This window comes from Monodon monoceros, unplaced genomic scaffold, assembly GCF_005190385.1.
Source record: "Monodon monoceros isolate NGI ecotype Baffin Bay Population unplaced genomic scaffold, NGI_Narwhal_1 Super_Scaffold_12, whole genome shotgun sequence".
In the NCBI taxonomy this organism is placed as follows: domain Eukaryota; kingdom Metazoa; phylum Chordata; class Mammalia; order Artiodactyla; family Monodontidae; genus Monodon; species Monodon monoceros.
The window spans coordinates 57996292-58018620 of record NW_021703768.1 but is presented as its reverse complement, the minus strand read 5'-3'; the positions used below and the strand labels follow the sequence as shown (position 1 = coordinate 58018620).

General features: G+C 40.0%; 1 protein-coding gene across 2 annotated transcripts; it reads right to left on the bottom strand.

Moving 5' to 3' along the window:
* Positions 1–5842: 5842 nt before the first annotated feature.
* On the bottom strand, positions 5843–13631 carry BTF3 (basic transcription factor 3). 2 transcript variants are annotated; one of them, XM_029218906.1, is made up of 6 exons: positions 13259–13631; positions 12858–12926; positions 8880–8993; positions 8358–8559; positions 7166–7222; positions 5843–6275 (listed from the first exon to the last, which is right to left on the bottom strand). In XM_029218906.1, the coding sequence occupies exons 1-6, from the start codon at positions 13388–13390 to the stop codon at positions 6229–6231; spliced, it is 621 nt and encodes a 206-aa protein (XP_029074739.1). In that variant the 5' UTR covers positions 13391–13631; the 3' UTR covers positions 5843–6228. The 2 variants fall into 2 exon arrangements, with proteins under 2 accessions (XP_029074739.1, XP_029074740.1); XM_029218907.1 differs by having other exon boundaries at positions 13497–13631.
* Positions 13632–22329: the final 8698 nt, after the last annotated feature.

Genomic DNA, 22329 nt, shown 5'->3' with positions numbered 1-22329 from the left:
GACCTGAGTGTGAGGTGAGACAGTTCCCCTTATCTCAGCATAAACCTCAGAAGTCACTCCATCTCACTGGCCCTGTTCCTTCATTTTAAAGCTTCATTTACAACCGACGGACCAACACCCATTCATCAAAAGGCCTGTTGCTCAGAAACTGAATTAGATACTAGACCGGAAAAGCACCACTACAACTCAAAGCACACATTTAAAGTCCTGAATGTTGTCTCCTGCCTTTCACACTGAGATAAACACGGACAACGGCTGGCTAATTTACACCATACCCCCAACCCGAGCCTCTGCCCCAAGATGACTTGTTCTCTGTGTCTGTGTGTTTTGTTGTGATAGAGCAATGCTGGCCTCCCACGAGGCAGTGTCTCTGGATTTCCTGCACGGCTTTTCTTGTGCTCAGAGTGATGGCTGCTGTGATCAGTCTTGGGATCACCTTTGGGACACCTGTAAAACCTGCAAGTATGTCTCTTCCCTAGGTGATGGATCTGTCAATAATTCACTCAACTAGCAAGAGTATATTTATCTCCCATGTATTTCCAAAATAAGTGACTCTCCTGATATGGGTTATATGGAGTGAGTCCACTGATAATTGATGGTTGGCACGTGCTATGTGCCAACCATTGCTCTGGACACCTAACACATCTCATCTTTACTCCATTCTTTTCAACAACCTTGAGAGGCAGTGGTTGTCATAACCATTAAGAACAGAGACTCAGGGAAGTTAGGTGTCTTGCCCAGGATCATACAGCTGGAAAATCGACAAGCCAGGGGTTCCATTCCAGGTCTACCCAACTCTGAAGCTTACACAGGATATGGTTTCTATCTGCAAGGAGTTTCTGCCACATTTAGGGAGACCAGAGATACAGTGGTGAACAATACAGGAGAGTATATCGTTCAGTGTTAAATGAGGTTGAGTGGGGTAATAAATATTGTTAGCAATTTGAGTGAAACCAGCCACAATCCCAGTCCAAGCACCTCATGGATTAAGGGATACACACAGTAGTGTTACCTGCTTCCTAATTATTAACCTAGTCCAACTATAAAACTTTCAAGATGCAAAACGCACCTTCCCCAAGCCCTCACCAACTCTAACCCAGGTATTTAAAATATTTCCTGTTTACCACTACACACACCAAACCAGAATTTTCTGGCAATACGTTATTTCAGGTGTAAATATGTGTAAATATTTGAGATATGTTACCAATCTGCTATTTACCTCTTAACTTCCATCAAAATTTTACAGTACTTAAATTTCTTTAAAAATATCATCACATTATTCTGGTAAACTCCCACACATTTTTTAGTAGATTCATTGCATTTAAACATGTCTCAATTTAGCCCACAGTGTCCCCTTGAGGTTGGTGTAGCAATTTATTTTTGCTCTCATTTCTAGCTAAGAAAAGCACAGAGGGAAAATCACAGATACACAGAACCAATGTGTGGAGAAGCTCAAAGCAGATACCAGGCTTGTTGCCCCCTCCTGGTCACCTTCCTTCTCAGGCAGGAGTGAGTACATACTTGTTTACCCAAAGGCCACTGGCATTGCAAGAAATGCAAGCTAAGTCGGCCTAGAGAGTTTGGGAGCACAGGGGAGAAAAAGAAAGAAAGGGAGGAGAGGAAATCATGGGAAAAAGAACAATAGAAAGAAGCAAAAGGGGGAAGAAGAAAGTGGATTATTAAAGGCAGGTTATTCTTAGAGCTTGATGTTCATGGTCACAGGTGCATAGGTCAACATCCAGTATTTGTCTTATAAATCTTCCAATTTGTCATATCAACCGTTTAAAACAGCTTCACAGCGACTGGGCTTCTTGTATGAGGACCTCTCTACTTGCTTGACACCCTCCCTGCTCTGTAACGGCAGGCTGGACTGCAGTCACGGTGAAGATGAGTCTGCTACATATTGTGGTGAGGTGGACAAACAATACAAATTAAAAAGCAGTCACCAGCAACTAATATCTAAAATTCAGAATTATAATTAAAACATTATCAACGAACGAATGTTTCTATGAGAAATAATGCCGTTGTCTATACAGGCCAAATGCCCAGCAGCCTCTCACAAAACTTGATATTCAAGTGTCCCAACCAGAAGACTTGGACATACGTGGACAAGGTGTGTGACACAAGAAACGACTGTGGGGATTGTTCAGATGAATCAGGTAAAGATGAAAATATGTAATTAATGTTTTAATGGGTTCTTGGAGTTGCTACCCTTACATTTCAGCCACATAAATTAACTCATGCTTAGAAACCTTCCTAAGGATATTTACATTCAGTTAAGCAATTCTATCACTTCCAATAGTTTGCATATTTAAAGTAGGTGAGTTCTCTAGCTAAGAAGCAAATAAAGCCAGATTTGCAAAGATTAACAAAGATTAAGATTAACCTTGACGAACAGTTTTTGTCTGTTACCAAAATTCTGTTTGATTTCTTGGAAATTTTAGTAAAGATCAAAAAAAAAGTCTGTTGAATGCTTTGACTTTCAAAGACTTTTTGTTGTTGTTATTTAACCTTTTGCCCTTTCTCCTCCACTCTCCTCTCTGCCTTTCACAGTGTTCTCTATGGTGGTTTAACACTGTGCAGCACCCCTGATCACTTTACAGTCTGGTAAACTGGATTGTTCTAAAACCATGGTGGTAGATACGATTCCAATACTGCATGGCCCCAATCAACAATGTAAAAGGCTCATCGGAAATAAAGTACACTAAATAGATCATATCCTGCCTTTTGTCTAGTCCTCATGGAAGGTAGAAATAGAAATGCTTCCTAGGAGTTGCATGTTATCTAACAATGTGTTGACAAGAAAAGACTAGAAGTATAAACAGATCTTTCTTGCTAGCTGCCAATTACCAAATACTGATTCTCTTCCTTGCTTATTGAACGTATAAACTCATATGGACCTTTCCTTGTTTACGCAGTGTGTCAGTATGTTTATTCTCAGGCTGATGGAGAGAGACAGTACTCTTCTCGGTTTTTCAGAGTACAAATTCTTTCACCCAAATATGTAGGATCTTTAATAAACATCTGTAATATTCCTCTTGGACAGTCTTCCCTATTTTAAAAATCCAAATGGCTATTTTTTTTCCAATAGTATCTTTTCCAGTTCACCTTGACATTTTAACAGTTATGGTTTTAAAAATAAATAAAATTGTCTAGTTTCACAGTGCCCAAAGTGTTCAGGCTACAGATGTGATACTGTTTTCTTTGCCGACTGTGCCTGTATTCCCAGAACTCGCTGCAAAGATGGCAGTCAAGACTGTGCTGATTGGAGTCATGAAAATTTATGTGAATAGAAGACTTTTCTAACTATTGTTTTGGAAAGGCTAAAAACTGTTATTAGTCCCCTTAAGATTTCTCTCCCAACAACATATGTATCTTAAAGGGGTGGGATGCGGTAGGGAGAGCTACCGAAGCACAAATCCAGTGTTATGGAATAGAGAAAAAAATGATTGGTAGAATTCAGACCCGTCAGTGACCTGTGACCCATTTTTTTTTAAAACTTGTTTCCAAATTTTAGAATGTAGCTTTCTGCCCTTACAACACAGGGTTATAATGGGGATGACACAAGTGTACTCCAGGTGGGTTAGTTCAACAAATAAAGAGTATTAATCCTAAGAATCCTCAGTTCATAATCGATGTCCATCTCTTCATTAGGGTAACCCTGGTTCAGATCCAGCTGAAAGTAAGTTGGGGGCTAGTCTTAAAAGCAGTGGACAACAGCCAGCAAATGGGACAACAGCCAAAAGATCAACCAGACTAGAATCATCTGCCCCTCCAGCCTGCCAGGACCTGAAATTCTTTCCAGTAGGTACTGAGATCAAAAAGGCAGACCTGGGTTTGAATCTTGCTCTACCACTTAAGGGGTATGTTTTAAGGGTTTCCTTATCCGCATAATGTGGCTCTTTGGGGGAGATTGTTATGACAATCCGTAAGATGATATAAAATGAGTTATACAGTGCTTAATAAACACAGGAATTGTGGGCAATTTAAGAAAAATTATAAGGATATGGTAGATTATATTATTGTTTAAAAAAAAATCTGCTATCTTGCTCTGGGGGAGGATTATACTTCCCCAATCCTCATGGCCATGAGACTTGACTACGTATGTGACTTGCTCTGGCTGCCGAAATTTAATGATGTGTATCACTTCCCAACGTAAGTCTGAAGAGCCAGCTGACTGTTTGCCATCTCTTTTCCTTGTCCTGAGACTGGAAATGTTCTGATTAGAGGCTGTTCTTCAAGTAAAGTGGAGCCCAGCCACAGGCAAACCACAAACATCAAGCCTGACGAACAAATCTTTGTAGCAACTAAAGTTTCTAGTCATTTCTAACTGTAGCATAACCCTGCCTATCTTGATACTGAAAATGTTACAAGAAAAACCTTTCTTACCAGTCTATTGCCACCAACACACACCACCAGATTCTTTAAATAATGGACCAAAGAAATATTTTTAGAGGTTGTTGGGAGAAAAAAAAGTCTCTAAGCACAGGCAAAACAGGACTAACCTTAGCCAGTGGCCTAGAAATCTATTGCACTTCTCTATTTAGTCCCTTTCCTATACAGATCTAAGGCAAATAACTATAAGGATATTCAGACAGTGGCCATCTTCACATGCTCAAGTCAGCCTCTGTCACTGCAATCTGTTGGGATGAGTTGAGAACATCTCTAATTGTGCTGCTCAAAGGAAGCATCACCAGTGGAAATGCACTAGCATCACCTGGGAGCTTATCAGATATGCAAATCCTCAGGCCCTTACTCCAAGCCTTCCAAACCCTCTGCCCTCCAGGTAAGCCACTCCACTTGCCTTGGCCAGTTATATACAAGAAGTGATACTTGTATCACTTTAAGAGCCAGCAGGTGACCCACCATCTTCTCACTTTGCCAGGAAACTGAGTGTCCCAAATAGTGGTTGCTCCATCAGTCTGGGACCTGGAGTGAGTATGTAGCACAGCCCAACCTAACCCACAGTAGTCTGGAGACATGTACTTGTTTCCTAATTTTGTAAACCACTGAGACTTTAGTCCTGCTTACTGTAGCAATATACCTTAACAGAACTGATATACATCCTTCGAAGAAAATAATACAATGTTAAGATGTGCAAATATTTTTTGCACAGCATCTCATTTTTGAGTTAACAGTTGACTTTTAGATATAGCTGTATAGTACCTTCAAAAGGTACTCTCCAATTAGTATGAAAACTTAAATGAATTCTTATTATTGCAAGCAGAAACTAAGGCATTATGATTGCTAATACAATTTTTTAAAAGTAGCCCTATATTGAGGAAATTTTCTGGGGTAATGGAACTGTTCAGTATTCTGACTCTGGTGGCAGTCATATTACGTGTTAAAATTCTTACAACTGTATACACGCATGTCAATATTACTGTTAACTTAAAAAGTAACAAAAACAATTTTAAAGAAAAAAGTAGTCCTATTCATTTAAAGTGTTATCACTTAAGGAAGATAAGGTGACATTCCTAACACAAACACTACTTTTTTTCAGGTATCTTAGAGAATACACTACACAGAATGGAGTTAAGAGATTAATAACTACTTTAACTTTTTTGATGTAACCTCGGTTATATCTACAAAATGGAGTTACTAGTCCCTACTTCATAGATTGAGAATTAAATGAGAGAAAATTAAGTGCTATAATACATATACGGCACTCAGTATATGTTTACAATATAGACAATATTAAGAGAAAAAAAATCCTTGCTTACCCACGAAGGAATATACTAGTCTCATAATTACACTCATCACAAACTATGGAAGCTCTGAGGCCTGCTGGAGAAAGAAGTTTTCAGACATAAGAACTTTAAACCACCTTTGATACTTATACTGTCATTTTAAATCTTTAATCAGATTCCATCCATGATTACCAGTCATATTACATGCCATGATTAGCTTTCTATAAACAATTTTGCTTTCTGTGTACAAATCAGTATCAATGAAATAAAATATAAAACCATATACTAAGCAAAGAACTTTATTAATCTTTGTTTCAAACTTTATTCCCAGGCTTCCTCAGCTTAATTAGCTGCAAAGAATGAATTGTATATAAGCAAAAACTGAAAAGAGCTGCAGTGTCCAGGGGCTTGGCTTAAAAATATTAGAGATCTAGATTTTATCAGATCCATAAACAAAATTTTAAAAAGCAGTCATAATATAAAATAGCAGCTCCCAGTAACTTCTTCAAGATTTATCTTCTTCAGAAGTTGACTCAATTCAGTTTGCTTCATTTTTGGAAGCCTCATCAAAATTCTCCACAAGATCTAGGAAAAGGGAAAAAAAAAAAGTAAAAACTCAGAAAAAAAAGCCAAGTCTATAAAAATAATCATCAGGCCTTAAAAAGAAGATAGGGAAATGCTCTCAAAATATATCCTACAGTTAAATTAGGATATAAATTTAGACACCTGTTTTTATTTCTAATGAGACCACTACTCATCTGGCATATTTTGACATATAATTAATACAAGGGAAAGAGGGAAATTATTAACTTACCAATGACATAAATATTATGCTTAAAGAATATGTATATGTCCCACCCATTCCTGCCCCATTCCAAGAATTACAGTTAAGTAATATTAGTTATGTGGGGGACAGAATCAAAGAATACCATGACACACAATTTGAAGTTTTCCTGGATTCCTGGAGGATACCTATGCAATGTGGAAATATTTCTGAGTCTAGGGAGTCTACTGCCCAATATCTGTTTTACAACAAAATAAATTATCCAGTAACAGAAAAATGCCTCATGATTGCCAAAGGAGTTTTTCTGCTGATTTCAGAATGATTATATAGAAGATATTTCTACAACTTCTCCATGCCTTCTCATACATTTATGGATCTCAAAGTAGGAAACGAGGGTCATTTGTGATCTGCAAGTACCTATTATATTTAGGTTACTACACACATATCTATTTACACAATATTTAAGGTTAGATCCCTTCTTGGGATCCCAAACAGAGAAAAACCAAGCCTACAAACCTAACTCCCAGGTGACTAACACTGCATTATTTTTCTCATTCTCCCTTTGCCCCACTTTACCCTATTTCACATACCTCCCCAGCCCCTGGCCTAAGGTAATCTTTCCTATAGTACAAAGATTCTTCATTCTCCCTTGCTAAGATTCTCTAGTTTAACCACAAGTGAAAGTTCCTACCTGGAACTTCATCATCATCATCCTCTCCAGTAGCAAGTGGTGCTTTTCCATCCACAGCTGTGAAAGGAAATGTAAATGTTCAACGAACACTAACCAAAAGAACAACAGGTGAATGGTCAAGTGTTGTTACAACTTATGTTTATGGTGACATTTGGGATTTCTTTTACAGTACTAGCAATAACATGATAGTATGACGTATACAAATGAGCTAGAATACTAGTACCAGCCAACACACCAAATTCCAAACCCATTCTCCTTTCAATCCCTCTCACCTACAACACTGTACAGGTAAACCCACATAACAAAAAACCTTTACTGAAGTGAAAATAAGATAATCAAAAAATTAAAAGTACCTTTGACTGGTAAGCCTCCACTTTCCTTTTATTACACAAGAAAGTGAACTACACTTGAGAGCTGAGACCTCACAGTACTAGCACTGTACAATTTTCAGTGGAATCCTTCAAAAGCCTACCTCTGAAAGCCTAAGACTTTCTAGAACCTCTTAGGCCTTTCGGCATGACAAAACAAACAAACAAACAAAAAACAGCAACACACACAAATTGATTAAAGCAGATGGAGCAAACCTCAAGAAAAACATGGATGACTAAACAGCAGACCATATAATAAACCTGTCTCACTTCTACATTTCCATTCCTCAAAATTTTAATCAGAGAGCTTCAGCATAAAGTAGCTATACCCCGATATACACCTATTCAACCACACAATTTTCTGCCCCGAACAAAATCCTTATTACAGTATAATTAAAAACACCAGAATAGCAGAAGGCCAATTCTTAAAGACTACTGGTAATACCAGCTGAATTTGTACAACTGAAGAAGTTTAATAATTTGTAATGTATTTAAATATTTCAATTAACTGTCAGTTATTTTAAAAAAAAAGGTGCAAATTAACATTTTCATCATTTCCAGCTAATAAAGGTACAATTTTTAGTCTCTGATCCAAAACAGAAAGCTAGTAGAAAGCAAACATTTCACTTAACCAAGTATAATGATCAAAGCATATTACAACACACTAAAAACAACTGCTTAAAATCAGTATAAAAATTGATATTTCTTAGAGGAAAGTCTGCATTTCCAAATTTAAAAATATTCATATCCACCGTGCACCCTAAATCTTAGAAATCTACTGACAACTCAGTAACCCTGGGCAAAACTGCTACTAGGAAACTCACATTGTTTGGGCAGAGCTTCAGCCAGTCTCCTTAAACTGGTCAGACTGTCTGCACCAAGCTGGTTTAAGATGCTGGGGAGCATTTCTGTCAGCTGTTTTGTCTCAGCATGGCCTGTAATGGTGAAAGTGTTTGCTGCCAGAGATGCCTGAACTTTAGGGTTGTTAAAGTGGATCACTGTTCCTTGGTTTGTGAACATATTCACCTAAAAAGAAAAAAAAAATTGTTAAATTAGCAACACTCACCAAAATCCCTTTAAAACCAAACACTGTATTAAGCAAAAGCTGAAGTCTGGCTAAGTAACCTAGTATGTCACCATAATGCACAAGCAAAATTCTGCCTGAAATGGAAAATGCAATCTAATCCCTTTTACACTTAGCAATCTCCCTGATAATAGAATAGAAACATATTTTAGAGAGAGATGAAATTCTCTGTTGGCAGTAGTCAAAAAAACCATTTAACTCACAAACATTAAAGTTTTCAATCAAATCTTATTTTTGTAAAGAAATAAAATCTGACACTTACCTCTTCAATACCAGAGATATTGTTTACCCCTAACTTCTTTAAAGAGAACTGAAGTTTTTTGTCGTCTGCTGTGGCTGTTCTATGAACCACCTTCTTCTTTCTGCGAGCAGTTCCCTAAAGTGGGGAGAAAAGGAAAGAACACAGCATATGTTTATACCACAAGAGTCATTTTCAAATGGACAGTTTCTAATTCCTTTCTGACCTCTCCATCTGTGTAAGAAAATTACCATAACCACAAACTTTTATGCAGTGAGTAGGCATATTAAGGCACCAATGGAAGCCAAAAGAGGACAATGAAAGGAATTGTCTAAAAATCCTTCATAGGGCTTCCCTGGTGGCGCAGTGGTTGAGAGTCCGCCTGCCGATGTAGGGGACACGGGTTCATGCCCCAGTCCGGGAAGATCCCACATGCCACGGAGCGGCTAGGCCCCTGAGCCATGGCTGCTGAGCCTGCGCTCTGCAACGGGAGAGGCCACAGCAGTGAGAGGCCCGCGTACCGCAAAAAATAAATAAATAAATAAACAAAAATCCTTCATAACTTCTAAGCTTCTAGTTTTGTCAGATATAAAGAAATGATCTTTTCAAAGTTCTACTTTTTACGTTATCTGCTCTATACGTGAGCATGTGCCAACCTAAGTTAAGCCTCATTTAGAAACTCCATATCCAGAACCATTAACCTTTTCTGTTTCGATATTAAAGAAAAATCAACATCCATTAATATTCACAGACAAGATACTATAAGACACAAATATGTCTATATATAGACTTCTAAAGCATCCAATAGTAAAATCTGAAGTAAAATCTATCTTACCTAGCAGGTCCCTACACTATCTGCCCTGACCCTCTATGCCACTCTTGACACTCCACCTTCTATCACACATGTAAACTCATCTTCAGACAAATAAACCTCTTTGCTGTTCCTTAAAAAGGCCAAACAGAGGGGTTTCCCTGGTGGCGCAGTGGTTGAGAGTCTGCCTGCTAATGCAGGGGACACGGGTTCGAGCCCTGGTCTGGGAGGAGCCCACATGCCGCAGAGCAACTAGGCCCGTGAGCCACAACTACTGAGCCTGCGTGTTTGGAGCCTGTGCTCCGCAACAAGAGAGGCCGCGATAGTGAGAGGCCCGCGCACCGCGATGAAGAGTGGTCCCCACTTGCCGCAACTAGAGAAAGCCCTTGCACAGAAACGAAGACCCAACACAGCAAAAATAAATTAATTAATAAACTCCTACCCCCAACATCTTCTTTAAAAAAAAAAAAAAAGGCCAAACAAGAGCCTTCGCATATACTGTTCCCTTCTTCCCCTAACATCTGCATGGCTCCCTACCTCACTACAGGTCTCCGTTCTTATGTCACCATATTGGAGTGGCCTTCCCCAACTACCCAATGAAAAACAGTAATTCCCACATTCATTTTCTATCTATCCAGGTTTATTTTTCTTCATAACACTTATAAGAAATATATTTTATTGTCTTTCCTCACTAGAATGTAAGCTCCTCGAGGGCTTCGATTCTGTTTATTGCTATAAACCTAGTATTGAGTACGGTATCTGATTCACTGAAAGCACACGTCTTAATGAATGAACAGAATACAGGCTTCAGGAAAACTTGTCTCTTGTACATATATGACAAATCTCCAATCTCCCTCTTCTGGAAACTCTTTAATGACACTCTCATACAGACTAATCCATTCATGCAGCACATAAGGCTCTTCATGGAAAGGCTATCACCCACTGACTTCACCTTCCCCCAACCTCCACACCAATTTCTATTCATCCTTTTAAAATCCTGCTAAAGCCATCATCTCTTCTGTGCCTTCCCTAAACTGCCATTAACACCCCCAAACCAAATCATTCCCATCTCTGTATTTTGAAAATGCTTCTGTTCCACTATGTATATTACACTGTGAAAAGGGGTTTTTGTTTCGTTCTGTTTTTTTTTTAAGATGCCTATCTCCCCTACTAGCATTAAAGTCCCCCCTAAGGACTTTAAACTTCTTAAATTTTATACTCTCAGGATCCAGCAATAGTAAAGGCTTAAACAAATCATAGTTTAACTGAAAAAAATATCAATAGCTACAAAAAATAGTGGTTACCAAACACCCCCAAAAACCTTTAATAAAGATCATCTTGAAGCGATGTAGATACCGGGTTTCCAAAGAATCCTCTCTAAAAGACATTCCAAAGAACTACTATAAGATTCTAAAAACAAAACCAGCCCATTCTATAGGTTTCATACACTTTACACTCAATTTTTACTGAAATAAAGGGCTTTCACAGCATTTACCTAAAAAGTACCTAACGCTTTCAGATTTCTCTAAGGCAACACTAACTCATCTAATTTCACATTCCACAGTAAGTAGCTTTCTTAAAACATGAAGAAAATGTTTCCGTATTACAATGACAGAAATAGTTCCTACATTAACTAAACAAAGTTTAATCCTACATCAGCCTTAAGAATCCTAGAAAACCTTGACTTTCCTTTACCCTAGAATGATGTCACTCACAAGTTAAAGACTAATGATCAGAGTAACAACAAAAAGAAGGCACACAAGCACATTATTCAAATGACTCCTTCTGAAACCTGCACTGAAAGGAATGATGGTTAAAAATACCAATATAAGAGCACCCGAACACTGACCCACAAGGAATACGAGTTTTCCTGGCACCTGAAGGCCACACCTAGCTTATAACAATCGCTAAAAAGGACAAGAAACACCTACTGCTGTTAATGGGTAAGTGTAGATCTTGAAAACCAGCTTGGGGGCATGGGGGAATCAGGATACTTTCACTTCTGGCAAAATCCAGTAATTAACAGATATACATCTTATTACTTAAGTCTAAGTGCAAGTTTTGGCTATTTTGCAGTAGACTCTACTTGAAGGTAAATGCTTGAAGTGAGAAAAACTAATAGATAATAAACTTGAAGCATGGAAGCTTTACAAGTTTTACCAAGTAAAGACACGCTCTGTTTCAACACGCTACCACACCTTGTTAAATACTAGGAATGTGCTAACACAAGATAAAATACAACTAGGTAGACCTCTGCTAGAGTGCACATCTGACTTAAGTAAATTAGAGAACCTAAAACTTACCAAGTTCAAAAAAGAATCCCCTTGAAGGGGACCAACAGCCACCAGGAAAGATCAATTAAACAAAAACCGATCATTTAAAAACCCCCGTCAATCACTCTCATTCCCTCAGTTTCAGTGTAATTACAAAGCAAAAATGGAATGGTATCTGCTTAAGTAATATTTCCAAATCCACAGTCATTGCTCTTAAATTTTAAAAAATGTACCTATAAGAATGACATCTTCAAACATCCTAGAAAATACACAACTACCTTGGGTTGTATTTAGCGAAGAAAGGATTACGAAAGGTCTTAATTTACAAGAGGCATGAACTTCTAATTTACAAGAGGCATGAACTTCCAACTATTAAGTACCACAATTATCCACAACCATAAACTAAAGTTGAAAAGATAGTTGAAACTTAGATCCAGTTAGCTTAGTTATTAAAAAAATAAATAAAATAAAAATCAAGCACTGACTGTATACAACTTAGATTATAAAGCCAATGACAAAACAAGTCAAGGGTATTAAGGGTCACGTGATGATCTAACCAAAATGACACATTTTCTAATTAAATTAGGAAATACTTCTGTTCTACTTAAAATACTGTAACACTGAAAACATCTACATAAAAGCAGTTTGCAGTTTAAGTGCTCTCTTTGCCTCTTCGCTTGCATTTTTTTCTTCTAATTTACAACCTACACGTCTCACTGATACACTACACTGTATACCTAATTTAATCCCTTGCCACTCCCTTTATAACGATTTGCAAGCTCTGTGAAATGCCCTCTAGAGACAAAGTGACAAGCCAATTCTATTAAAAATACAAAGAAGTAAAAAACCTAAACCATAAAACTTCAAAAAAAAAAAAAAAACCCAAAAACCAAAACCCCCAACGCTAGTAAAACTTACTTTCCCACCAATGCGCACTTGTGCCTGCAGTTTGGCGAGTTTCTCCTGGTTCATGATAGTTTCTTTCATCTAGAAAAACAGGAAACCCTCAGCGAGGAAAGATCTAGTTCACTCTAGCATTCCACGCTCGTTATTTCCCAAGACACCAGCGGAATAAACGTCCTACACAGGCCGAGGCCTGGATCCCGAATCCACCCCGCCAAGCTCCCGAACTTCAGTTCTGAGGGAGCCCAAAGAGCACCCGCTTTCCTACCCCTCCCCCGCTCTTTAAAGGCCCAGAAAAAGGGCTCCAACCCACAGCTGGTCAGCGCCTCCCACCCCCCGCCCGGCCCCGGCCTGGCCTTGCCTCGGCCTAGCCAGGGCCTGCCCGGCCCGGCCACTTTCCGCAAGCCTCGCGGTACCTGAGGCTCCTGTCCTCGGGTTCCGCCGCGAGGTGGAGGAAGAGACGGCGTCGCCTCGCCCCCAGGGCAGCCGCCCCTGGCCCGACCTCGACCCCGAGAGTCAGCCTGAGTGGGTGCGCCTGTCCGTCGCATCGCCTTCCTCTCCTCAGCCCTGTCCCTCCCTGTCTCGCTCCTTCCGGGCACTTCCCGCCCCCGTTCCCGTCCTCCTCCCACGCCGGCGTCCAAAGCCTTTTTGTACCTTGTTGGAGCGGAAATGGGGCCGCGCGGGGGACTAGGGTTGGCGCTCAGGGGGGTCTCGGGCAGACCAGCTGAGATAAGGCGCACACACGCGGGGACGCAAGATGGCAGCTAGAGGGAGGCCGGCAGTGACGCAACGCCACTTCCTCTAAAAGTCAGGAAACGGGCTTCGCCGCGAGCTCAGCGGCTGGCTGCGCACGCGCGGCCTCCGGTCGCCGCGCTTGTGACAGTCTCCTGTCGTCTCGTGGTCCAGCGCTGGCAGGGTGGAGACTGAACGAAAGACTGGGCTGGAAGCACCGCGAGTGACCCTGGGAAAGGCTGTGGAAGGGTCAGAGAGCACGGTTCTTTGCACAGTTAGGGTTGAGTAAGTCGGTCCTGTCTCAGGGCCCCTATCCCCAAGTTCTTCATCCTCAGAAGAAAGGGCCTGTTCACGTTTGCGGAAACGATCGGGGAGCCTAGAGTGTGCTCACCCCTCCATTCGCTGGGAGGTGTAGATTGTAGCGATCATCGGAATGTTTTCGAATTTCCCCTTTGGCCCGAATGAGCCTTTACCAAGACGTTTTGTAAAAAACGAAGCTAATTTAGCTTTCACAGATTAGGTGGTTTGGTTGGTTGCGGGACCATGGTTCAGAATTTCTGGGGAGCGTGTTCAGAATGCAGACCTGAGCCCCACCTCTCAGCGATTCAGTCTGATTGGGGATGGGACCAGGTAGTCTGCATTTTAGCAGGTGGCTAACCACCTTAGACCCGTCACCGTGATTACCTCATTTCTTTTGTGTCTTAGACAAAAAGTTGACTCCTTGATACCAGTTGGTATGGATTTGACAATTTGCGATTCACAGTTGAACAAACTTTACCTCTCTTAGCTGAGTAATTCAATCAAAGGAGAATTTGTGTCCGGTGTGTTTGGGGAGGCTCAACTGATGGGAGTTAAAATTTTCTAAACACTAGGACAAGCTTTAAGACAATCTTAAAACAACCGATATTAAAAATGGCAATTTAAATCAGAATGCTTCCTGATCAGCCTTTTTGTGTCTTAGCTATGAAAAGCGTTTGCATATTAAGAAGTGAGTCGGAAATCTAAGCTAGAGACAATACAGTTTACATAAAGCAAGAAAACTTGTCTAGGTGCAGATTTCTCCCCCATTAAAATTAATGTTTTTGTTTTTGAATACTTATCTAATGTGAATTTGTTAGGATTGTGACCTCTTTAGGAAAATAACTGATGAGGACCGCTGTGTTGCTTTTTAGGATACTTGTAATCGTTGATACTTTCTCAAAAAACAATGTTGCTTCTATTATTAAATATGAGTCAAGTTTATTACAGAAAAGGGAGTTTGTACTATTAGGCTCTGGGGGTCACTGTTTTAACAATAAGGGTCAAAATGACTGTGCTGTAGGAATATTACAAAATATATAGAAATACCCCTCTTTTTGAAAGTATATCTCTGTTCAGGAACAATTTTCCCCCCTTCCTCCATGTTATACTGATGGCATTTGGAACTTCCTAGTCCTGTGAGGTTTTCTGAGTATTTGCATAAACACAGGTTTCTACTTAAGTAACCGGCCACCTGATTCTCTTCACCTGTTTTCAGGAAATATTCCAGGTTTTAACTTTCCTTTGGTTTCACTTTACTCTTGTTCTTTTGTAATTTTTAAAACTTTCATTGTGTTGAAATCATGAAAGATTCCCTAATAGTACGAAAAGAAAATTTTGATTCTGACTCCTGGTTATTTTGTGAGTGGTCAGGAAATTCTGATTCTGCTAATATTTACATACCAGTCTTTTAAAAGAAATAACTGAAGGGATTCCTCCCCCACCCCCTGAGAAAATAGCTACTAAGTTGCCATCTTAGCTCAGTGATGGCAAAAGAGTAACTCACATTACCATTTCCTATGTGCACCCAATGTCTATGACAAATATGGTTAGCTGGCTCCCACACTTTACTACTGAGCTTGAACAAACCTAAGAATCATTTACTCAGCACTCAACCTGGCCTTTGTCAATAGAGCGAGTAGGCAAGAAAGGGGAAATGTGCAGTCCTCCTTGGTTTATGGTTTATGGTCTAATTAATGTCCATGAATTGTTTTCACCTCTCAGTTGGACTTGAGTCTGCTTCAGTAAGAGCTAAAATATATATTTTATATTATGTTTATTTCTTAAGAGCCCCATCCTGACCCACACAAGAGGTATTGGAGATCACTGAGTATAAATGTTCCTGTCCTTTTTTTTTTTTTTTTTTTTTTCCGGTACGCGGGCCTCTTACTGTTGTGGCCTCTCCAGTTGCGGAGCACAGGCTCCGGACACGCAGGCTCAGCGGCCGTGGCTCACAGGCCTAGGCGCCTCCGCGGCATGTGGGATCTTCCCGGACTGGGGCACGAACCCGTGTCCCCTGCATCAGCAGGCGGACTCTCAACCACTGTGCCACCAGGGAAGCCCTCCTGTGCTTTTAGTTGCTTCATTTTCTGGCCCCTTGACTGATAGCCACAATGGATTTTTTTTTTCTTTTATGTTTCTAAACCTTCTTAAACTCTTCTTCTAGCATCCCCACCTTTATAAAGTTAACATCTATACTTCATCTAGCTCTTAGTTTAAGTGTCTAAGGAAAGCTTTCTCTGACATCCCCAATACCATTAAGTTACATCCATCATACTCATTTCTTTTAAAGGAATGAGCTATTTTTTTAATAAATTTTATTTTACTATAAATTTATTTATTTTTGGCTGTGTTAGATCTTCATTGCTGCACGCGTGCTTTCTGTAGTTGCAGTGAGCGGGGGCTACTCTTCGTTGTGGTGCGCTGGCTTCTCATTGCGGTGGCTTCTCTTGTTGCGGAGCACAGTCTGTAGGCACGCAGGCTTCAGTAGTTGTGGCTCCCGGGCTCTAGAAAGCAGGCTCAGTAGCTGTGGCGCACAGGCTTAGTTGCTCCGCAGCATGTGGGATCTCCCTGGACCAGGGCTCAAACCCATGTCCCCTTCATTGGTAGGCAGATTCTTAACCACAGCGCCACTAGGGAAGTCCCCATCATACTCATTTTAGTTGTGGTATTTTATTAAATGGAAAAGGAGAGGTTGATAATTTTGTTGAGTTGATGGAGAATTGAGAATTGTTGAACTAGGAGTCTTCATAACAATTTTCTACTGGGTTAATATTGAGTGTTGGCTCCTTGATTGTTGAATTCTCACAGAAATCTTATGAGATAGGTACTTTCCATATTAGTGGTGAGGGAACTGAGGCTTACAGAGTTAAAGGTGTGAAAATAGACACTCAATCTCATCTTCCCTCCACCAAGTCTGTCCCTCTATATGCATCTGAACCTATAGATATTGCCTTCCCTCCTGTTACACATGAAAGAAATAGTCTCTCTACTTGTTTATTTCATTCAGGACCTTGGTTCTTCTGTTATTGTTTCCCTCCTATATCTCTTTTCCCCTTTTCAACTAGATCATTCTGCCAGTGCACTGAATATGCCTTAGTATCAGATCTCTTAAAAGAGAGCAAAACAAAAAAAATTTTGACTTCTGTTCCCCTCCAGCCACTACTTAATTTTTGCACTCCTCTTTATAGCAAAATTTCTCCCCAAATTGTCTAAACCTCCATCTTGGCAAATCCAAAGACAAATTCTTAGTTCTCATTTTAGGCAGTATTTGACATACTTGGCCCTTCCACATTTTTGAAACATTTTCTTCTCTAAGTTTCCAGAATATCTCACCTCCTGGTTTCCTTTTACTTTACTGGCATCTCTTCAGTCTACTTTGCTTTATCTTCTTCCTCCAACTTCTAAATATTAGAGATGCTCACATCTTAGTCCTATGTTCTTTTCTATCTGTATTCTCCCTAAATGGTTTCATCCCATCCCATGACTGTAAATATTATCTTCATTTTGATAAGTCCCCAAATTATAATTCCAACTTTTTTTTTTTTTTTTTTTGGTGGTACGCGGGCCTCTCACTGCCGTGGCCTCTCCTGCTGCAGAGCACAGGCTCCAGACGCGCAGGCTCGGTGGCCATGGCTCACGGGCCCAGCCGCTCCGCAGCATGTGGGATCCTCTCGGACCAGGGCACAAACCCGCATCCCCTGCATTGGCAGGCGGACTCCCAACCACTGTGCCACCAGGGAAGCCCTATAATTGCAACTTTTTGAACATCAGACTGAATATTCTTTTTATATTATTACAGAAAACTTCAGGTACATAAAAATAAAAATAATATAATGAACCTCCATAGGTTCGTCACCCAAGCATCAATAATTATTAATATGTAGACTCATTATTCTTAATATGGTAGGGTGATTATTTTTCATTTTTGATGTTGACATATTTGCAGACCTTTATTCCATATATACTTTAGATTTCAATTATTTAAATTTTTTTAAATTGGGATTGATTGTGTAGATTAATTTGGGAAGGTTATTTATCTTTACTCATTATTGTATGAGTCTGCATTCAGTTGCAGGAAATAGATCTGGCTATTTTAAATATATAGGGATTTAATATGGGGAATTGGTGTTTAGAAACTTGTTTAAAGGGCTGGAGGAGTGGGCTGTCAGAAATGAGTCCCAGGATAATACTGCCAAACTGGGCAGTTAAGGGAGCTACTACCACTGTCTCCACCCATCAGGATGATGGAGAATCAAGACCCCACAACTGGCATTATTGATGTTAAGAACACACTACGGTAGCTACAATTCAAGAATAAACAAGTACTCAAAGCAAATGACTGCTTTAGAAAGCTGTTGCAAAAAAAAAAAAAAGAAAAGAAAGTTGTTGCAGAACGTAGTAAATATTATCTTCATCTCCGTGATGCCTACCAACCAAAAAACAAAGTAGCAGGAAGAAGGCTTTTGCCTTACTTCTACCTTCCAAATTTTACTTAAATGTACCTATCTAATTGGCAGAAATCATTTACCTCTAGAACCCTAACTGCATGTCTGGAAATGTATTGATAGTATTTAACTTCTTAAGATTTATAGGATAAGGAAGCAAGCTTGAAAGAAGTTTGAATGAATGCTGAATCTTCACATTCATGAATGTAGTGCAAAATATTTTTCAACTATTTTACATATTTCAATAGAGAAAACTTTCTGAAGATCTTGTACATTCTTTGTTAGCTGGATTCCCAGATATATTATAGTCTTTTTTTTTTTAATCTCTCCTATTTCAGATATTGCAAATATCTTCTCCTGGTCTGTTAAATTTGTCTGTAGTACCCTGGTTGAACAAAATCATTAATTTTTGACCCCAAGGTGATCAGCCATCAAGTTACAGAAAATATGAGCAACAGAAAAAACATGTTAAATTATTCCACAGAAGGCAGTCAACAAACTTCAGGTTACAGGAAATGACAGCACAATTAATCTGGTATTTCAACAAATAAATTTTAAGGGAGAAAAAAGGAGAAAGGGGCTTCTTTAGATAAAAAGAGGCCTAAGAGACATAGCCAAAAAAAAAAAAAAAGAAAAACCAGGCAGAACTAGAGCGTTTAGGGATGCACACGCTTAGATGATGAAAAGGAGATTGTCAGAAACATCAGGATAGTAGCTATTCTTGGGAGGAGAAGAAGGGTTGTAATTGGGAGGAGACACATGGAACATTGCTAGGGTGGTGAGCAAGGGTCTCTCTATTCTGACCTGTTAGTGGTATGCAGTTTTCTGTATTTTCTATACTTAACAATAAAAGTTTTTTAAAAGGACATAACACAACATATATAATACAAAGTTATGTGCATATTTAAGGTCATATTTCAACACTAGAGTGGTGTGGTGTAAAGAGAAATGTATATTTGGGCTTTGTCCCAGGTTTCTGGGCCACAGCTCCTAACACCCTTGGAGTGTTGAAAGTGTCTTCTGTATGCTAATGAGATGGCTAGTGTGCTGTGGCCCCTGAAGATAGCTTCAGGTTGGGTCAGGTTGCCACAAAAGATCAAGATAGGATTAAAGGGTTGAGGGTTGTAACTTTCAGTCCCATCCCTCCCCCTTCCCACCCCTCCCCCTGCCCCCAAACCTCCAGGGAGGGGAGAGGGCATGGAGGTTGAGTTTAATCACCGATGGCCTGGCCAATATTTTACTCAATCATGCGTATGTAATGAAACCTCTATAAAAACTCCTAAACAATAGGGTTTGGAGAGCTTCCAGGCTGGTGAACACATCCAGGTGCTGGGAGGGTAACACAACTAAGAGAGAGCATAGAGACTCCAGAAATCCCCCTCCCGCATACCATGCCCTATGCATCTCTTACATTCGGCTGTTCCTGGGTAGTATCCTTTATAATAAACCAGCAGTCAAAGGTAAAGTATTTTCCTGAGTTGTGTGAACCACTCTAGCAAATTTCTGGACTTGAGGAATGGGTCATGGGAACCCCCGATTTACATCCAGTTGGTCAGAAGTAAGGGTGGCCAAGGACTTGGGACTGGCCTCTGAAGTGGGGGCAGTTTTGTGGGACTGATCCCCTTTAACCAGTGGCATTTAATGCTAACTCCAGGTAGATAGTGTCTTCATCAAATTGAATTATTGGACACCCAGTTGGTATCCAGAGAATCAGAGAATTGGATATTGGTGTAAAAAAAAAACAAAACCAACCACTCGAACAGGTACCTTTTGCGGGGAGGAGAATAGGAGTGAAGATAAGAGAAGAAGAATACATGAGATGCCTGGCATGGATTGAAGATGACTGTGCTAACAGTGGCTAATGTCTATATAGCTTTTACATTAGACATTGTTCTTAGTGCTTTACGTATATTAATCCATTGGATCCTATGAAGTAGGTACTATTACTCCCATTTTACAGAAACAGAAAACTGAGACACAGAAAATGTTAAGTAATTTACCTAAGGCCACAGTGCCATAAGTGGCAAGGGTGAAATATGAACACAGGCAGGCAGCTCCACAATCTGTGCCCATATCTATTATACCGTGCCACTGACTACTAGGGAATATGATTATCTCAACTCTGTACCTGATACCCAACAAAAGTATATTCAATTGCACACTCATTATCTCTACCTAGATGACTAACAGACTTCCCAAATATACCACATCTAAGCCAGAACAATATTTCCCATCCACTATTAAATCAACACTAAGAGTCAACTCTTTCCTTTTTTCCTATAACCTCCCATATCAAATCCATCAGCAAATGTTATCGGTCCTACCTCCAAAATATATCCCAACTTTGACCACAGGCCATATTTACTGTTTCCAGCCTAATCCAAGCCACCATCACTCTCCTGGGCTACTACTATAACAGCCTCCCAACTTGTCTCGCTGTCCCCACTTTGCACCTGCAGCTCATGCTCCACACAGCAGACAGTTTTTTTACAAAGCAGATATTATTCCCCTGCTTATAGCATTCTGATGGCTGCCCATTGCATTCAGAAGAAAATCTAGACTCTACTATGACCTTCAAAACCACACATAACCTGCCCTTAACTACTTCTCATATTTTATCTCCTATTACTCTTCTTAAAGCATCTTCCATATTTAGGCTACTCAGAGTACACAACAACAAAAAGTTTCCTTGACCTTCATTTTTATTTTGGAAAATAAAATAATAGAGTCAAAATATTAGGAATGATGAGTTTATCTCAGTCTCGGGGAAGTAGTCATGTAAAGTAACATTTGAACTGACCACTCCCCAACCTCAGTTGTCATCAACTTCCTTAGTCGTAAGTTTGAGGTAGTTTGTTATATAGTATTATTGTGGCACTAGTGGACAAATACAATGGCAACAATTAGTGCTCTATGCTGTTGTGATACTGTGGTTTATAATAAATGTAAATTTGGTCTCAGTCGTCAATTCTGGCACAGAGCTCCTAAAACCCTTGGATTTTCCTAAGTGATAAGAGCAATTAGTGTGTCTTCTGATTTTCATAACAAACCCCTTTCAACCATACCTGAGTTTATGTTAATGAGATAACTTTTGGAAGAAGTTCGTTGGGGGGGTGAGGGGTTATTGCCAGGGGAAGCAACCTTGATTAGAGGGTTGTAATTTAGCCCCACCCTCTGAGGAGGGGAGGGGCTGGAGATTGAGTTCAGTCACCAGTGGCCGATGATGTAGCCAATCATGCCTATGTAATAAAGCCTCTATAAAAAACCCAAAAGGAGAGTTTGGAGAGCTTCCCTGTTGGTGAATACATGGGGGTGTGGGGAGAGTGGCACACCCAGAGAGGGCATGGATGCTCCACACCCCTTCCCACATACCTTGCCCTATACATCTCTTCCACCTGGCTGTTCCTGTTTGTATGTCCTTTTATAATAAACCGGTGATCTAGTAAGTAAATTATTCTCCTAAGTTCTGTGAGTTACTCTAGCAAATTAATCAAACCTGGTAGCCTCCAATCAATAGCCAGTAGCTCAGAAGTGCAAGTAGCAACTTGGACTTGTGATTGGCATCTAAAAGGGGCGGGCAGTCTTGGAGGACTGAGCTCTTAACCAGTGGGATCTGACAGTAGTGTCAGAATTGAGTTACATTGTAGGACACCTGATCATTGTCCGCTGAGAATTGAGGAATTGCTTGGTGGTGATGGAAAACACACTGGAGCTGTCCATCCTGTTCCCTTACTGTTAGCTCTCAGTTTGGCCACATGTAATCCATTTTGAGTTTATTTTTGTGTATGGTGTTAGGGAGTGTTCTAGTTTCATTCTTTTACATGTAGCTGTCCAATTTTCCCAGCACCACTTATTGAAGAGACTGTCTTTTTCTCCATTGTATATCCTTGCCTCCTTTGTCATAGATTAGTTGATCATAGGTGCGTGGGTTTATCTCCGGGCTTTCTATCCTGTTCCATTGATCGATATTTCTGTTTCTGTGCCAGTACCATATTGTCTTGATTACTATA